General features: G+C 41.8%; 1 protein-coding gene across 3 annotated transcripts in view; it reads right to left on the minus strand.

Annotated features, from left to right (window-relative positions):
* The window catches only part of LOC120728643 (protein sidekick-1-like), a 282,587-nt gene that overhangs the window by 42,961 nt on the left and 220,206 nt on the right, over window positions 1-19,420 (minus strand). For all 3 annotated transcript variants that reach the window (XM_040023681.1, XM_040023682.1, XM_040023680.1), the window contains 7 exons: window positions 16,827-16,942; window positions 13,389-13,584; window positions 12,315-12,413; window positions 11,137-11,328; window positions 7,030-7,151; window positions 6,812-6,924; window positions 1,822-1,972 (listed from right to left, as the gene is read on the minus strand). In XM_040023681.1, the coding sequence (XP_039879615.1) occupies window positions 1,822-1,972; window positions 6,812-6,924; window positions 7,030-7,151; window positions 11,137-11,328; window positions 12,315-12,413; window positions 13,389-13,584; window positions 16,827-16,942 (989 nt within the window). The remainder of the gene's footprint in view (window positions 1-1,821; window positions 1,973-6,811; window positions 6,925-7,029; window positions 7,152-11,136; window positions 11,329-12,314; window positions 12,414-13,388; window positions 13,585-16,826; window positions 16,943-19,420) is intronic.

Consider the following 19,420-nt stretch of genomic DNA (forward strand, 5'->3'; position numbering starts at 1 on the left):
AGACTGAACAGGTATCTCTTGGTTGGAAGGGTTCCAGGAGAAAGACTCTCTAAAATCAGAATCAGAATCAGAAGACTTTATTTATCCCCAAGGGGCAATTAAAATGAACATAGCAGCACAGGTTAGGATTGAAAGGTTCAGCATGTGAACAAACCACAAAACTTCTGGAACAATGTCCTTTAGACAGACAACTTTAAAGTGAAGATGTATGGCCATAATGCAGAGCGCCATGTTTGGAGAACACAACACATCAGCACAAACACGTCACACGGCACCTTGTCGTTACTAAGTCAACTACGAACTCCTCTGTATACCAAAGTATTTTAGAGTCAAATGTGACACCAACAGCTCCGTCCAACAGGACAATGATCCCAAGCACAGAAGCAAATCTACCATTCTAACCATTCAGAATTCCCTTGAGGTGTTTCTTTCCAAAGTTAAATATTTATTGCTAGGTAAAAGTATATTTTAAGTGCTGTCCTGATAAAATCTGACAAACTCAAATTTCAAATAAGCTCCAACAAAGCAATCACAAGTCAGAAACTGAAGAAAGCTATTTGAAATGTGAAATCGCCAAAAACCGAAAATGTGAGCATGTTGTGAAATGTAGGAGCCCGTCACTCACGGTAACAAGCTGACTGAGAAAACGGCTCTCCACAATATGATGAACAAGTGAAAAAAAGGCATTTTTGTAGCACTCGAGAATATGGTTATTTTTGTTGTTGTGTCAAAGTACATCAAAAAACCTTTTACCATTTTCTTCCCTTTGACATCCCATCTCCTGATCCTTTTCTCTCCATCTACTTCTTTTCCCCATCTTAGTCACCCTCTGTCATCTTCTTTTACTCACTTCCATTAACTTCCATTTTCATTTCCTGCGACCCTCTCTTCGTCTCCTGTCCACACTTTTTCTGTCATCTCATTCTGCCCCTGACCCACCCTTGATCATGCATTACTTCCACAACCATTACTCACTGTCCTAAGATCATGTCAGCAGAAAGTTCAGGTTGCTCACAGTATATAAGTCTGCAGCAGATTTTAACCAACACTGTACACAGCGTTTGCTCTGTGCTGTGCAACAGATAAGGAAGTGAGACACCCAGTCATTTTAAATACCCTGGTGATTTAGCTCAGCTTAGCATTTAGGAGCCATAATACAGAATGTCACATTAGCTTTATTACCCTTAATATGCAGCTTAGAATAATAGCCTTAGCTAAAACCATTGTGACGGTTCCATTACAGCAGAAAACCTAGCATAGCTGAGGCTGGGTGCTAACATGCAGGTAAAATCCCATTAGCATGCTGCACAGGTAGCCCATAGCACCTCAGTGTCTGTGTCTGATTTGACAGGCTCTTTTTCTCATTCCAACTCTTAAATGGAAAATACTCTGCTCTCCATTTATGTTATAATAGAAGGGGGGAAGGGGGAGTGAAGGAGAGATGGAGGGAAAAGAGAGAGGGACGAAGAGCAGGAACAAGAGCAAAAACAGAAAAGACAGTGAGGAGAAAATTACATTGCAGTTTGTACAGCTAGCAGTCCACATGGTGAATGGGAAATGTGACAGATTAGTGTTAACACTGATAACCAGGAGAGACACTGATTACAGCCTGTCAACCACTCAACCTGTTCAGTCCTGCTGCTGCAGAGTGCACGTGCACATACATATGCACACGAGAACTAAAGTGGGAGCAAAGACACCGAGATGCAGCACGAAGAAACAAAGGCAGTCCCAATTAACCCTCTCTGAAGGAGTGTAAAGGGGCAGAATCAGGGTGGAAGGTTTCACAGTTTACTGTGTGTCTGGTATGTGTGTTAGTACCTTCCAGCTGAATCGCAGGCTGGTCTGTGTAGCAGACAGAAGGCTGAGGTCAGAGGGGTGTGTGTCTGGGGCAGCCTGTAAGGTCTGAATCAGCCTAGAGGGGGCGCTCATGGGACTGGATCCGACGATGTTCACCTGCTGCATCCTGAACCTGGTGCGAACAGAAAGCAAAGTTACAGGAATAGTCATTGTATACAAGGTGAGCTCATTTCACATAAAGCCAGTGAAAGCAGTTTAATGTCTTTTATGCTTTTCAGAGTCAGAAAAGACAATTCTGATAATATGATATTGATCAGGGGAGCTTAATAGGCTTGGAGACAGCAATTTATAACAATCAGGCTGTGGGGGTGTGTTCGGGTTCAATACGTTTCTTCAAATATTTTCAATTCAAGTCCCATCAGCCTCAATTTGCCTCTGAGTGTAACACTAATTAGCAAATCTCGACGTGGCGTGGTAAAGTTTCTACCTGCTAAACATCATCACTGTCATTGTTTGTCGACTCTTAGGGCTCACTAATCGCACAGCTGGGTGTGAGCGGCAAATGTTTTCATTTTCAAAGGTGATGGTGCAATCTGATCCAAATGTGGAAAAGAGGCTGCATCAATTATTAACAGGAGAATACAGAAACAGCAGGGGCACGAGTTGGTAATGACCAATCACAAGCCCCTCTGCTCATCTCATCCACTCCAAAAGCAGCCCCAGATAAATCAGGGAATAGAAGACAGAGGTTCATTTTCATGAAGCACCTTTAAAATAAAACAGATATGGATAAACATACATGCTTAGCAGTAGAATGAACAGACTGTGATTGGACCTGCAGGAATATTGGGCTTTGCACACAATTACTAAAGCAATTATTTGGGACTCAGTGGTTTTTCTCTGTACTTACAGACACTGGCCACTTTATTAGCTACAGCTAGTGCTGGCATGGAGCCTTTTTGCCTTCATATCTGCTTTGACTCTTCATAGATTCAACGATCTGCTGGAACCATTCCTCAGAGATTTTGCTCCATATTGACATGATAGCACCACACAGTTGTGGCATATTTGTCAGCTGCACATCTGTGGTGATCTGTTCTATTGAGATCTGGTGACTGTGGAGGCCATTTGAGAACAGTGATACAAGTTTACATGGCTCATTATACTGCTCAAAGCAACATTAGATAGATGGGTACATTGTGGTCATAAAGGTTGGCAACAATCCTCAGGTAGGCTGTGATGTTTGAGGGGCACCATTACACCATGACCAGCAGCCTGAACCAATGACAGAAGGCAGGATGTATCCATGCTTTCACGCTGTTTACGCCAAATTCTGATCATACCATCTGAGTGCCACAGCAGACTAGGCATGTTGTAGCTTCAGTTTCCTGTTTTTTAGCTGACAGGAGTGGCTCAATTGTGGCATTCTGCTGTTTGACGCAAAGTGTCTGATTATTCAAACAAATCTATCTGCCCCAACCATTCAAAGTCACTTAAATCACATTCTTCACCATTCTGATGCTCCGTTTGAACTTCAGCAGGTGATCTTGACCTTTCTACATGTCATGTTTTGTTGCCATTTGATTGGTTGATTAGATATTTAGATTACGGGGTAGCTGAACAGAAGGACCTAATAAAGTGGCTGGTGAGTGCACATAAAAGACCAATAAACACGAGCAGGTCTGTGTCAAAAGTATCAGTCTTTATCCAACAGAGGGGAAAAATGTGGTTAATGTTATTTAAATCACATTGTAATGTCTGGTGAGTTTTTTAAGTTGGGGATGAAAGGATTCACACTGCGTCATGTGTGCATAAAGTAAGCAGGTTTTTGATTTTTGCCATCCAGTTGGTCTGAGCAGAGGGGAATACAATAATCCAATAAAACCCATCAATGGTGCTTCTGCCTCCACTATCAGAGCATCGCTTTGTTTACATTTTTGCTTTTATACTCTTAACAAAACTGGAATTTGGAATCTATGAAATTAAGATCTGACCCACTCCTGCTGCATACCAAGAGGTTTAAAATGAATGAAGCCTTGGTGGTTTAAATCAGCAAACAGTACAGATAACTTCAGGAGTTTGATCAACTACATCTGAAAAATTCCATTTGTTTCTTTCACTTTTTTTGGAAATCCCTGGATTACATTGATATGTAATAATCCTTTCAGTTATGCAGCTATCAAAGTGCTGTAGTAGTGCTGTGGAAAATCATTTAAGAGACGTGTTTTGTGATTTTGGAGAGTCTGACTGTGTTCTATGATAATTCTCTGTGTCTGTGAGAAGATGTGGTCTAAGCAGATTTAGGCACAAATGAAATTTCATGCCAAAAAAGGTTCACACAAATTGAACTGTGCTGCCTAATCAGCATATAACCACACTTTCAGCTGTGCTCCTTCTTTGGGCAAACACGTTTGTCTGGTGCCAGAAAATTATCAAGCAGATGCAGATCCAAGAAAACAGACTTTCAAAAACAGGCTTGTAAAACCTCTATTAGCTGTGTGACCTGACAGATGAGCTGTTAGTGTGCCTGGTCACTAGTTTAAATCCCAGCTGGCCAGACTGCTGTTGCATGTCTACTCGTTTTACCACATTTGTTGGAACCACATGTGTAGCTTAGGTTGGAGCACCGAGGGAGATGGAGGTTAATTGCACATGCGCTGCTTGGATTTGTCATGGATTTTAATAAATCAGATGTGCTTCAGCTAAATTTCTGCTTATATTCAAACTTTTCACTGAAAACAGGTCAGACATACAAATATCTCTGCTGTGGGAAGAATTTAAGGAATCAGTAGAGGCTGACCGATATGGCATTTTTAAAAGCGGTACTGTTATTAGAGGATTTGAAAGTCTCATACTTGGATACTTCGGCTGATATATTTTTCTTTCTGGCACACAAAACAGAATGGCTCCTAAGGCTAGTGGTTTACACATTTGCCAAACAAGTAAAAGATCCCTAGTTTGACCCAATGAAGGAGCCACAAATCCCTTTGTGTCAGTAAGGACATCCAGTGTAAAAATGTTACCTAATCAAACCTACCGTGTTGAACCCCTGTGAATAAGGGAGCAGCTGAAAGTAGCTTACACTAAACAAACAGATTTCTCTAACATTTGTGTATTTATTTTAGACAGTACACTTTATAAGTTAACTTGTTTTATAGATACAGCGAGGGATGACTCCTTTACGCTCTGAATGATTCGGATCAGCTAGTTGTTGTGTTAGTGGCATTCCAAACACTTGTTGCTAGCAGGGAAGTTGTACAACACCCTCTGGTGGACAAATGATCTGACATCAATGCTGATAACATGGCTGAAGGGTGTTTCTCCTGTTTTCTTTATTTTTTAAACCAGTCATTATAAATACAGATACTGACATATCAGCCAATAGCTAATACAGAGTGGCAATATCAGCCTGCTGATAAATCAGGTACATTTAGAGCTGAATAAAAACCAGGACAGGCAACTTTACCTTGCTTAGTTTTTTTGCAAAAACACTAAACTCGTAAAACATCGTTTTATGTCCTGATATTAGACCCAATCCTGCAATCTTATCAAGCTGCCTGCAAGCTCACAGCAATAGAGGAGTTGCTGCTGAGTGGTTGACTGAGACCACTGGACACTGAGTGTGTGTCAGAGAGAATTACATTTACCACTCAAGGTCCAGTTGTTGTATGAACTCATAATTCATATTTTGCCAATAAAAAAGCTCTATTGGTGAGTGAAAGAGACCTCCTTCTGTTAGGGGCATTTCTCTCTGAGTAATGTTAGCGTTTCTGTCCTAAACAAACCCTCTGCTTTCTTTATGCTTTTATTGGAGATGAGGACGGGGGCCAAATGCACAAGTTCCAAATATTGGGGGACACATACCCAGAAAACTACAGCCGCAAATCAAAACAAGAAAACAAACAAAAAAAACTGTACTTGCACATTTTTTAAATGTATGTCAGACATCCACATGTAACTTTACTGAAGAGGAAGCAAAACTTACTGAATGGAGCACAGATTAACAACCATTTCAGTTTTCTGTGCCCAGATCAAATTTGTCCCATCTCATATATATATGATATTTCTTTCAGTATTTTGATCTGGAACTCTCCGGCAGAGTTTGTTTAGTTGACTGATGGTGCCACGTATTCAGTCAGTAAAAGCGATATAAGAAAGCAGAGCCATTAGGGAGTATTTGTTACTTTTGTAACTTCTAAAAGAAGCCGTGCTTCTGTGTGGCTTTGAACGATAAACCGTGTGAGCGTGCAGGTTGTGTAAGAGGCTACATCTTTGAGTTTTTGTCCCTGTATTGGGAGATAGAGAGCAGGGTGTAAAGAGGGACTTAAAGCAGGGGATAAGAAATACTGACAAGTGCATCACTTCATCTAACGTCCCAATGGTGTCGCCTGTGACAACATAATCCCTGTGAGTGTACAGCGCGTGCATACACACACTGCAATCCCATTACAGATGAAGGCCGAGATACAGAGAGCAAGAGGAAGGCATGGTCAGATTGCCCGATAAATAGAAAAGATAGGCAGACAGATAGCTAGAGAAGGAGAAGGAAAGAGAGAGTGAGAGGGGGAAGAGTTGCTGCTGTTCAGAATGGCGATTGATCACATACACAAAATACAAGCTCCCCCTGAGGAGGGATTACAGACACTCCGCTGTCCTCCTCCATTTCCTCCTCTCCTCGTCTCTAATCCCTTTGTCTCGTCTTCTCTTTAATGTGTTCTGCTGCCCTTCCCACTTTCTGATCACCTCTTTTCTCCCCGTCCTCATCCTTCTCCTTCCCTCTGGCTAGTTGCAGGAGGGTAATAAGGATCTGCATGCAGCAGCTGTGAAGGTGCTGACAAACAGAAAAGTCTCAGATGGAACTGTCTCTCTGTGTGTCTGTGTGATTTATCTAACTTCTCCTGAGCCCAGCAATACAGCAGAACCTGGTGCAGAGTGAGATGTGTTTGAGGAAGCTGTTGATTACATGCGTGTGTGCAGGTGGTAGCGTGGGATATGTGTGTTTGCTGCTCACCTGTACTGAGTGAAAGGAGTGAGGTCTGGGATTTCCAGAGTGTCTGCATCTGGCTGGTTGTCTTTTTGGTACACAACTTTCCACTCCTCCTCTTTTCCATCATCCTTCACCACCTGTTGAAAAGGTAATCAGATGGAAGACAGTTTCTCTTTTGCTTGATTTGTCAATAAGAGCTGACCACAAAAGTGTGCATGCAACACAAACACAGTCACACGCACCTGTCCTTCAACTATCCACCGTGATATGGCAGTCTTGCCATCAGGACCGGGTCGAAATCTCACCGTTGCGGTCCGAGGGCTGATGTTGGAGATGACTAAGTTTGAAGGAGCACCAGGAAGTTCTGCAGATAGAAAACAGAAAAAACAGTGCTTTAGCCTATATGCAGATAGTGCTTGCAAGATACCTGTCACTGCTGCATATTATTGATAATCATGCAGATATGTAAAACATTTACTGGAAAAAAAGATTATTACATGTTCCTTTTTAATGAGAACAGAAGTCTGTGTATGGCTTTAAGATCTCTTAAATATTCACTGGCAATTTCATTAGGTATAACTTTTCGACTAGTCATTAAAACAAATATTTAAGCAGCCAATCACATGGCAGCAACTCAGTGCATTTATGCATGTAGACATGGTTAAGATGTTTACTTGATGAGTTCAAACCAAGCGTCAGAACAGGAAAGAAAAGTGATTTAAGTGGCTTTGAATATGCTATGGTTGTTTGTGCCAGACGGGCTGGTCTGTGCAATTTTCCCACAGAATGATCTCTAGTGTTTAAAGAGAATGGTCTGAAAAAGAGAAAATATCCAGCAAGTTCAGCTCTCTGGGTGAAAACACCTTGTTGATACTAATGGCCATACTGCTTTGAGCTGCGAGGACGGCAACAGGAACTCATAAACCACTTGTTACAACCAAGGTATGCAGAAGAATGTACGACACGACGAACGTTAAAGCAGACAAGTTACAGCAGAACAAGACCACACCAGGTGCCCGTTCTGGTAGCTACAGACAGAAAACTGGGGCTACAATTTGCATTGGATCACCAAAAGTGTACAATGGAAGGAACAGGATTTGAACAGAAAGTGAATTTGGTGTAAACAACATGAAAGCATGGCTCCATCCTGCTTGTATAAACAGTTTCAGCTGCAGGTGGTGGTGTAATGGTGGGGGATATTCTCTTGGCACACTTAACCACAGCGTACCCATCTTCTGATGGCAATTTCAGCAGGAAAACACACCATGTCACAAAGCTCAAACCATCTCAAACTGGTTTATTGAACATAACAATGAGTTCACTGTTCTCAAATGGCCTCCACACTCAATTGAACAGAGTACCCCTGGGATGTGATGATGTGGAAAAGGAGATTTGTATTACAAATGTCGAGTTGAGAAATGTGTAAAAAGTTTGTGAGACTATCACAGCATGGCCCAAAATCTCTGAGGAATAGTTCACCTTATTCTGAAGGCAACCCACCGGTATTAACAAGGTGTAACTAATAAAGTGGCCAGTGGATTTAGATTTGAGGAAAGAAAACTAAAACACCTCCTACTGCAGGTGCTGCGATAACCACATAAATACACATCCAGTTAGAGACCTGTGTTTTGTCCAAACAGTAAAGGACACATGGACAAATGAATGAATTGTCCACAGCATGGAAGAAGACTGATTGTAGGATTGAAGATTCTGGATTGTAAATAAGAGCAGAATAAAAAATATATTAACACTGAAATGTTTTTATCTGCAAAGAGATACAAATATGTAAAATGGCATAACTGACAAAAACATGTCTGAGAATTGCCACATGGCTAATGTGAGATAGAAAAAAAGAAGCATGAATCATGCTGCCAAGTACGAAAGCCAAAAAAATTCCTCCAGTACTTTTTTTAATGTGTCCATGTTTGACCATACAAAAGTATGATTAAAAAGGTTGTTGTTAACTAAAGTACAAGAATCTCTGCATTTTGTTCTCTCTCAGAAGAATTCAGTCCAAATTTCCAAGGTCAATAACACAATGCAGTGAGACAGTGACACAGCACAGCAGTGGAGGTAAGATGAAGGTTTCAATATGTCCCATATAAAGTCTCTAAATGTCAAAATAGGCTGAATTCTTATGACAGTATTGTGGGAGGGCAATGACAAAAGTGAGAATCTGACTTGGTGGAGATGACCACCCCCACCTGTACACTCCAGCAGCAGCCAGTCAATCAGCGAAGTACAGAACTGCAGAGCTTATCTGACAAAATGTAGCTGGAACCTAAAGGATTTCAGTTTTGCTGTTTATTTTCTCTCTCTCCCCCCCCCAAAAAATATCAATGATTAACTGTGGAAACATCAACTTTAAAAAGCTTTTGGCTGTGATGATAACTTGTCTCGGCAAAGCTAATTAGACAGTAATTGTCATCCCCAACTGGCAAATGCTACACACTTGAAAGCAAAGCGTGACAGTATCAATAACTGCAAGAAAGAATAATTGGAAATCAACTATTTCATCTAACAGCACAAAAGAAATTCTCTGACAATAAAAAAATCACTGATGTGGCCCAAGTTTGTTCAGCGACAACAAAACACGGCCGACTAAAAGTCTAAAAAGTTGCTTCTGTCTTACTCAGAATGAGAGCCGAGCTGAATCTGGCCGACAACAACCACAAAACAACTATTATTTTCTCCCTGTGGTGAGTTTTCTTTTTTAAAACCTTGAATAAATCACAGAGGAATAATGATACGTTTTGTATGCACAATTCAAGCAGAACTAAATATTCCTATTAAAGGTTTTTACAGCTCCACCTTTCAAATGCCACACGCGCACACTCACACGTTTTATAGCTGGCTTGGAATAGACTTCTTCACTGACAGCTGTTGAATTGAACTGCCATTGGTCTGGCAGGCGGCACATATGACAACGGCTCGGAAGACGGCGTCTGAAAATCCGCTCGTTTCAATCAGGAGCTAACAGATAAAATATGTGACAGCTTGTTTCTGTTAATGAAATTGGCATAATCAAAAATCATCACAATCCACTTTGCTTCTAAATTATCTCACTCAATCAAGACCGAGCACTTTAGAGCCTCTTTTCAAACACTTCTCTCGGCTGTGTTTGCTTAATACTTGGTACCTCTGGACGGCGTGATCCGCTGTAATCCATCCAATTCTGTTGCAAGCGCCGTGTATGCCGAACACAACAAAATACACGTTTGTAAAGCCGACGCGTTAAGCCAAATGGCGTAAATTGGACAGATTTCGAAGAATACCTGAGAGGATTCCTCATTGAAACGGGACAACAAAACGCGGACGTGTCCAACCGTTGTGGAAACAAGGCATCATTTAGTCTGGATACAGTGCGGTTCGTGTATGCACCGCAAGACAAATTACAGCTATCAGCAAACTCTGCTCTGTAAATGCACGCAGCAAACTTGTAAGGGTTATATGTGGAAATGTTGATATCAGCTGCCTTGCGCAGATGAATGACAAAACTCCATGAATATATGAATAAATAAACAAGACAAGAATCTATACTCTGTGGATCTCTCTCTTCCTCTCTCGCTCTCTCGCTGCTCATTCTTTAGTTCTTTTTCCCCACCTAATATTCAGCCCTTCGTCTTTCCTTCAGTCTTTTGCTTTCATGAATTAATGAATAACCTCCAAATCTGAACTGTCTGTATCCATCTTGCTTTCACTTTTTCTTCTTTTCTTCATAAATTAGTAATCAGAAAATGTTAGGACAGAAATCCCGCTGTATGAGCTGTGTTTTTTTTCTCCATTCTCCCACACTTTGCTTTCCGCCTCTGAGTCCATTTCTGAGACACTTTGGTCTTCGACTCTTTGGAGATTGGATTTTCTCATGTTTTCTGTTCTTCCCTCATTATGTTCCTCCATCTTCTTCTTTTTCCCCCTTCTTCAGTCCTGCTCTTTGATTGTCTCTTGCCCTCTCTCTTCCATTGCTGCATTTCTTCCACTTTGCCATTTGCAGTTAATCAGCGCTAATAATGATTGCAACTTGGCCTAAGTCCAAATGCACAGAACACACAGACACACACACAATTGCAGCTTACACTAAAGCACTCTCTGAGATGCTGTAAATGACCGGCTCTTGTGTGTGACTGTGTTTGTCGATGTGTGCGCTCGCTGTGTGGGTGATGATTCATGGATTCACAGTAACAGCTACTTATCAGCCTGAGGGAAGACAATGGCATCGCAACAGCTCATCACTCATATTTACTCGGCTCCACACACACAAACAGACACACACACCCCCAGATACACACACATGAAAAACAGTTTTTAACATCCGCTGTCACAGGCACCGGTGCGTTTATTTATTGTACCTGGTGGGACCCCGGTGGAGATGGTGGAGGATGTGACCACGCCCCGTCCTGCAGCAGTGAGCGCAGCCACTTGTATTGTGTACACGGTGGTGGAGGTGAGGCCGGTCAGCTGGTACTGCAGGGTGGAGTTGGGCAAGGAGCGTTCCTCGCGACTTGACTCCACATTCGGCACTTCCCACCACAGCATGTAACCTGCGGGGTGTAGCGCACACGCTGGGTTAATAAAGGCGCATATAGACACAAGCAGACACAAGTACACACACAAGCACGTGTGCAGAAGCGCACACACGTACAAATAATGAGAGGTGCAGAGCCATAAAGGAGGGGAGAGTACAGAAGGGGTAACTCCAGTCAAAATCCTGTCTGTCCCATCGCATCTTTGCAGTCATGCATCACACTCCACCTTCAAATGTGTGTGTGAGTGAGGCCATTTGTGTGTAAAGCCCCGGAGAGAGTGAATGGTCCCTCATCTGTCTCCCTGCTCACCAGGTGCTGGATGAAAAGCAGGTTGAGGAGAAAAGAGTAAATGTGCAAGGTGACCTTGATTGAATACCCATTTTCTCACTCCTCTGAGTGTGTATGCTGACTGGAAAGCCACTGCTCCCTGTGCTGTCGGGTTGTGGTCCTGTGGTGGAGGTGCTGGATGAATGTTGGACAACAACACAAAGACACAAACGTGTAATGTAGAGTTATCGCTTAATGCACAGCAGCTTGTTGTGTTCCCCATTGACTAACAGAGCCAAGGAGGAGGTAGGGCTAAATTAATCTGGGGGAAAGTGCCTTGAGCTCTGCGATGTGCTGCACAAACAAGACCACGGGTGTTGGGAGGCGTGGGATGAGGGCATGTTCAAGACAAAAAGAGGAGACAAGCTGCAAAGGGAAAGGATTAGCTGATGATGAATCAGTTACACACAAACGTCTTCTTAGAGATGGGGGGCAGTAACAGACTAAGTGGAGGAAACTGAAGAAACTATACCGAGAGGGGATGCTTTTATAAATTCACTTAAATTGGTCATTTGAGAAGATTACTTATCTCATCAAAAATGTGAATAACCTGGTAAAGTGAGAGTTTCTTGATTATAAAGGAAAGATGGAGGGTAAAGGGGGGAAATTATTAGAGGCTATCTGCAGTTTTGTTTTGCTCCTTTAGTTTTACTGTCATGTTGCAAAGATCTAACCGGTGATGATGCCGTTCTTATCTTCAGGTTCTGCCCAGCTGACTCTGAGCGATGTGTCCAAGATTTCAGTGAAGCTTAGACGGCGAACACGTCCAGGGGCTGAAAAACAAAACACACATACACACACGCACAGTGATGTGGATCAGGCAATTTTTGATTGCAAACAAGCACACATCTCTGTCGTACACAGCATATTACCTATGGCCTATGACTTCACAAGCCTCTTCCTAATCACATTGACCAACACACACACACAAACACACATACATACACACACACAGGTGGGTGCAACCCTGCCATTTCTCATTTCATCAATCGCTCTCTAACCCCTTCTCCCTGCAGAGCGATTAAGCTATTCATCTGAGACATTCAATAACTCTCATACACTCATACTCGTGCACACACACACACACAAACACACACACACGCGGATGCAAAAAGCTATCATCAAGCAAGAATTACACCCACCGTTAACCCTGCCGACACGCCCAGCAACCAATCAATAACTGGCCACTGCTGTGTATGTGTGTATGTGTGTACGGTACATATGGCTACTAATATCCCTTTCCCACTCAATAATTACTGGTTGGTAATAATTGCTCGTCTGCCTGCCTATAGGCTATTGTGTTTATTTGATGGAGTGATGGTGTGCATGTGCACTTGTAGCTGGGAGTTGCAGCTATTATGTTTATCCATGGAACAGTGGGCTATAAATACCACTAAGCCTGAAAACATATGAGTCAATTCCCTTTAGAAAGACACAACGTAGAGAAAAAAATAAATAAATAAAAGGGAACCGGGAGACGTCCGGGGAAACTAAGAACAAAGAAATTAAAAATGAGTGAAAGGCAACTAAGAGCCTGAAAGAAAGCAGTGAGTGCAGGTGTATTGTGTTTGCTGGGTATTGTGTACACAGCTGTGTATCACACTGATAAAAACAGCTGGACTGAACGGAGAACTAGCTAATGCACTTTTATTATTATTCACAGGGGAGTTCTTTGTGTTGTTTGCTGGCTTTATTCACGCTGTTGCTCGTGTGCGTGTGTGTGTGTCTGTGCATGTGTGAATACTCACTGTCCTCATGCGTCTGCACCAGAGTGGGCGGGCTACGGGGACCATCTCCAGGCGTTGTGAAGCAGAGGGTAGAGCCATAGTACCAGGTGAATTTCTTGAGGCCGCTGACCAACCCTGTGTGGCGTGAACTGGGGTAGTCTGGGGTGATGGTTACTATGGTAACGTCCTCTGGAGACTGCTCTGGCCACACTAGCAGCTGTGGTAAATTAGAAAAATTGTCATTAGGGACAGCAATAATAGTCAATGAATCCAACATAAGTCCAGCAGGTCACCCCAGAACCCGAAATGTCCATCAGAGTTATATTTCCACTATTTTTGTCATTTATTTTGACTCAGCAGCTCCAGGCTACTGGATCCATTATTGGGAGCGCATTTATGAAAAAAAACGTATTTGTACCACAGTATGGGACACAGTGGATCTTTTCAAATTAGAATGATACCCGAGAGTTTTTGTCATTAAAGTTTAAAACTGCCAAATGCTACTGGCAAATCTGACAAACAACTAAACAATAAACATGTTTTATTCTCGAGAAAAGTTATTTGCATTCCAAACAAGCATACTTTTTATTTATCAGTGTAGCACTTCTAAAGTCTTGCCAGCAGGCCGTTGTCAATCACAGCAGCATCTGAGGATATACGCTAAGTTTGATAATCAGTCTAACTAAATGCCTAATGAAAGGTTAATTCGTCTTTATAGTGAGACTTCATTTATATTCAGAACCCACTGCAGCCTGGCTTGCGTTATTGCTTTAACCACAAAAACAAACAGTGAAAAGCAAACACTCACATATTCATAATGAGAGATAAGCCACGGGCAACACTATGATGGGGTGCCCATATTGATAGACCCTAATGAAAAAATAAATAACTGGCTAAAATGTGGACAGAACTGAATCTGAATGCAAAGCTGCATCTGAACTGTGCTTTGTACAGATGAAACCAAGGTGGAGATGTTTGGCACGATGCCATAATTGGGAAAAATAAACCAAAAAACCCCCCACAGCATATCAGCACAAACACCTCAGTCATGATTTGGGATTATTCTGCAGTCACAGGACCTGAGCACCTTGCAGTCACTGAGTCCATCAACTCCTCTGTATACCAAAGTATTCTACAGTCAATTTGAGTCCATCTGTCTGACAGCTACAGCTTCACAAATCTGCAACAGAAAGGCTGAAAAAGTAAAGAACCAAGGTGTTGCAATGGCCCAGTCAAAGTCCAGAGAGCTGTCCATAAATGAATACCCACAAACCTCAATGAACTGAGGCAACGCTGCTAAAGAAGAATGGACCAAACTTCTGCACAATAATGTCAGAGGCCAATAAAGTCATAGAGAAAACAATGCTGCACAAGCTGCTGTCGTTAGCTGTTCTCTGGACTTTTTGTTTTTTACTTGGCTGTGTGAGCTTGTCAGTGTGGTAGTACACAACTGTCCACAACGGAGTCACAAAATGTCGAAGGTATACAACCGAAATCAAGATGAAGACCACATTTTCAGATATGTGCAGTAATAATGACTGCTAAGTGTGGCTCTGAACGTCAACATGCCATTGAGGCCGGTGTGATTCTTTGGCAAAATAGGCTCTATATGTCAGCATTTGATGACTGAAAAAAACTGACCTGCATGCACAATGCCTCGCTGCTCTGTTTTCTTTGTGAGCTCTGCGATGTGCTGCCTCAAAGGTTCAAGGCTTTTTTTTTTAGGTTACAGTATTTTCTCTCATAGCTACACTGTTAATTGGACAACATGCTTGTGTCTAATGTCACATCGTGCTAACAGCATCGATGCAACTTTCTCCACTCTGTTACTACTGTGCATGAACAGCACATCTGCTATTTATTCAGAGAAAATGTCTCATGCTTGTTAACCATGCTGGTTTTTGGGGTGTTGTGGATTATAGCAGCACATCCTCTTGATATTACTTACTTACATGTTTCACTTAAAACAGCACAGTGGGACAAGCTTTCCAAAAACTCACCTCTATAGCTCCGTGGATCTAAACGCATTAAGTGAAAAAGAAATCTTTCGGATTACTACAGTAAAGGATCTGCTGTGCACATTGTATCACATCTAGCTGCAACAGGACACCAGCTCAAAAAAGCTTTGCTTTTCCTCCTAAAGGGTGCACCACTGCACCCAGTGTGTCACAGTAAAACAGCATTTTCTATGTTTTCAATTATAATTCTACTGTATTATCTGCACAGTACAGTGCAGTGGAGTAAGAGTGCTGATGTGGCATCCTCGAGCTCACTTTCAAAGGGTGCTGGGATGATTGGGTTTTCTGTTGATAATGTGTGTGTGTGTGTGTGTGTGTGTGTGTGTGTGTGTGTGTGTGTGTGTGTAAAGGTGTGTATTTAGAAGTGGGCTGCAATGGAAACGCATATTTTTGCCCTATAGAGATGACGTGTTTGACAGACAGGAAGGAATGGGTGAAGATACTTTCAAGGACAAGTAAATAAAAGACATGAAACTCATTAGAAGTGTCTGGTTCTTTATCTGGCCGAGAGTTTTGAGCTACATTATTAAGGGCATTGTATATAGTCAGTGATCTGTGGGGGTTAGGGTGGGGTGAAATGAGATGAGGCTTTGCTTCATATCCTCTTTTAATTAATATCATTATCAACTGCCCCTCTAAGCAGCACAACACACCCAAAGATGCACACCCACGTGCACGGCAGCACTCACAGGCTGCAGTGGCAACATCAGAGAGTCACATCCAAAAGATGGAAAGCCATATAGTATTTATCAACCAATATTCCCACTCTAAAACAGACCCAGTGACGCAAAGCTACAATGATGTGTTTTCTTTGTCATCTTAATCAGTTCCTTAGGGGTTGGCTGCTACAATGAAGTGAAAAATAAATTGCCGACCAGAACTACATAAAGATCCCTCACGATATTCAGTCGTTTTCTCTCACACGTCCCCATTTCCCTGCTTCTTTATTACCATTATTATTATGATCTCTCTCTCTCCATATTTTCTTGGCATCCACTAATATTTCCCCTTTTTTAATCCCTTCGTTTATTTTTTGCTCCATCAGTAATTTTCTTCTTCTTGGAATCGACCCCGCGCTTGACTTGGATTACGACTTGGAGTAAACAAGAACACAGGAGCAGAGAGAAGGACATGACCTCTGAGCTGAACTCCATTTCTTTTCCAAACTTCAATTATTAAAATAGTGAATAAAATATTGAGTAATCTGTTTTTTTTTTCATTCTGTTTTTGAGAGTCAGGTCAAAGTCAGTCATGAGCAAACTTCAGTTTGTGTAGAAACAAAACGTAAAGATAGAGGATGACATTGGACATTTAAAAGAGTTATTTGGTCCTTCAAATATTTTATGAAATATTTCATTTTAAAGAAATTTGTCAACACATCAAAAACTGACTTAAAATGTAAGAAAAAAGAATAAGCAGTGAAGCATATTCAGAGACTTACCTTGTACCCCTGGTTGATGCCATTAATGAATTGCTGAGGTGGAGGGTTCCAAGTGAATTGGATAGTAGTTGAATTTATAGCAACAACTTGGACTTCTTGCGGAGGTGCTGTGGGAACTGAAGGCAGAGACAAAAACAAGGATGCTTAACTGCAACAGGTTCACCAAGAGGAAGGTTGTGTTTTTATATAGTGAAAAAAACAATATTAAGACTTGTAGGCCCAAGCTGCAGAACTGTTCTTTTTTGTTTTGCTTTTTCTTTTTAAATAAGTGGTAGCTGTAAAAATATGAACCCGCACCACAGTTCAATGATTTATGTGGAGGCTCTGCTCATTTAATTAAAAGAAATAACTGCTAAGCTTGCAAAATAAAATGGCAAACCTATCCCTTTGTTCTTTGCTTAAAATGAATGTATTGTCTGAAAAGCTCCACTAATCTATTGTATTTTGCATATTAGTACCTTATTAATCTCTATATGAACATGTCAACTCTGCAGGCAAGTGACAAGATTTTGGGGACCATGACGTATGTAATGATTTTCTTTTTATTCCCCCTTTAAATGCATCTGCATTAGTAAACAACGACTGGCAAACACACAGGAAGTGTTGGCCTGGATATCTGCTGGCTACAAGGAAAGCCACGAAAAATGGGCTGACGTTCCCCAGAGCTGATGGGGTTCCCTGATTGTTGTTACCTTATAGGATTGACTGACTGAGATTAGGGTGTTGATGCATTACCGGCTGACTGTGAAAAAGGATGACTCACTGGATTTGCTAGCTCACAGTATCAACGTAACACCCATTGTACTAACCCAGCAGCCCTTTCAGCCATGAACTGCCCATTACGGCATGATTTACTGATTAAAAACAGAACTGAGTTGATTAAGGAAACAAGACGCTTGATCTATATTAATATTTAACAGACAAAAGTCCCTCCTATGACTCAGTGTCACAAAACACCTTTAATTTGAAGAACTCTTCCCTCTCTTTTTTAAGTGGCTCTTTCTTTCAGGCCACAAAGCTTGAACTTTTTGTTAAGTGTGTTAAGCCTTGATGACATAACATCAATAGGGCAATTTTTTAAAGCTTTGGAAATCTGCCTTCAGAGCCACGGCAGCAGTCCCCTTTACCCCTTCTCCACTGACGCAGCTCCCAAACTAGAACTGGTTGAATGCATTTCCACCAAAAAAAGACCGACGCTGGCGCCAAAAAGCTGACACCAGCACGGCACCGCAAAATTGCTGGGCCCAGAGTCAGAACCACGTCAGTGACTGTGGGAACTTCTCCAGTGATTTGCAGCCTACAGATTCTAACTGGCATGGTTTTCTTTCCCTTGAAACGGCCCCAACTTCTGCTAGCAAGGTTATGAAATAATCTATCTGAACCTGTCGAAATGAGGACTAGGTCTTAAAAGGCTCTGCACCAGCACTGTGTTCAGCAAAAAGAAGCAGCAGTGACGGGTGTTAAATCACTCGAGCTCACATTTATCTTACGTATACATATGCGTTCATCCATGAAGTATTTATAGCATTTATTTGTCACATTACTATGTATTATTTATCTCTTAAAGAGCAGAAAAAAAAGCCTGCAACCATCCATGTTGCTGACAATGTTAAATAAATTTGATCCATCTGTGTTTAAGTTTGAATACAAGTTTAAAAATGTTCTCTGCATTCAAATGAAAGCAAGATGGTGACGATCTCAAATGACAGAATCTGAAACACGCACGAGCTCGGTCGAGGCATTCATCAGCCGCCTAAGAGTGAGTCGGAGAATAAAGAGTGCAACGCGATAAGATAGAAGCTGTGGAAAATACTGTGTATACAGCAGCAGTTTTTCATATGAAATGTAGCTTATTTGTTCAAGATGGAAAAAAGAAGGCTGGCAGGAGGTAAATACTGCAAACAAGCGTCGAACATGTTTGGTTCTCACAAGCTGAATGCATTTTGCATCACCCAACACCGCCTGTGCTGTTTATTTTTTCTTCTTTCCCCTTTCTTTTGTGTCCGTGTGTGAATGGTTCTCTGCACGTAGATCTTTATTTATTTATTTATTTATCTATGTTATGTGAACTCTATTAAAACAGTTGGTCATTTAGATGGAGGGTGGGGAGCAGAGTGAATAAACATCAAAGCCAGGAACAGAGAGAAAAAGGGGTGACAGTGAGATTTGTGTGCTTGCGAGCGTGCGCGCCTGTTACTGAGTGCAGATGTGTGTGCGAGTGTCTGTGGGCACATGTTATGGTGATTACACAGTAAGGGGTTTATGCTGATGCTAGAGAGCCACAGAGTGATAATGTACTGTTGCATGATGGGAATGCCCTTTACATTTTACATTTGAGCTGAAGTGGCCAGATGAAACACGCGCACCCACGCGCACGCGCGCTTGCACACACACACAAACACAAAGTGGGTGGAAAGAGACCAAAACAAAAACTAGTGAAAAATGGTGTTGCTGGTGATGTTGCAAGAGGGGGAACAAAGAATGAGAAAAGTTTGAGGGAGACAAAAGATTAATTGATGTTAAAGATGCTCTCTCCCTCCCTGCCATGCTGATTGTGCTCCTGGGGACTGGCTTCTAACCCCTTGCAGCTCACA

This window comes from Simochromis diagramma, unplaced genomic scaffold (genome assembly GCF_900408965.1).
Source record: "Simochromis diagramma unplaced genomic scaffold, fSimDia1.1 OVJJ01000302.1, whole genome shotgun sequence".
NCBI classification, from domain to species: domain Eukaryota; kingdom Metazoa; phylum Chordata; class Actinopteri; order Cichliformes; family Cichlidae; genus Simochromis; species Simochromis diagramma.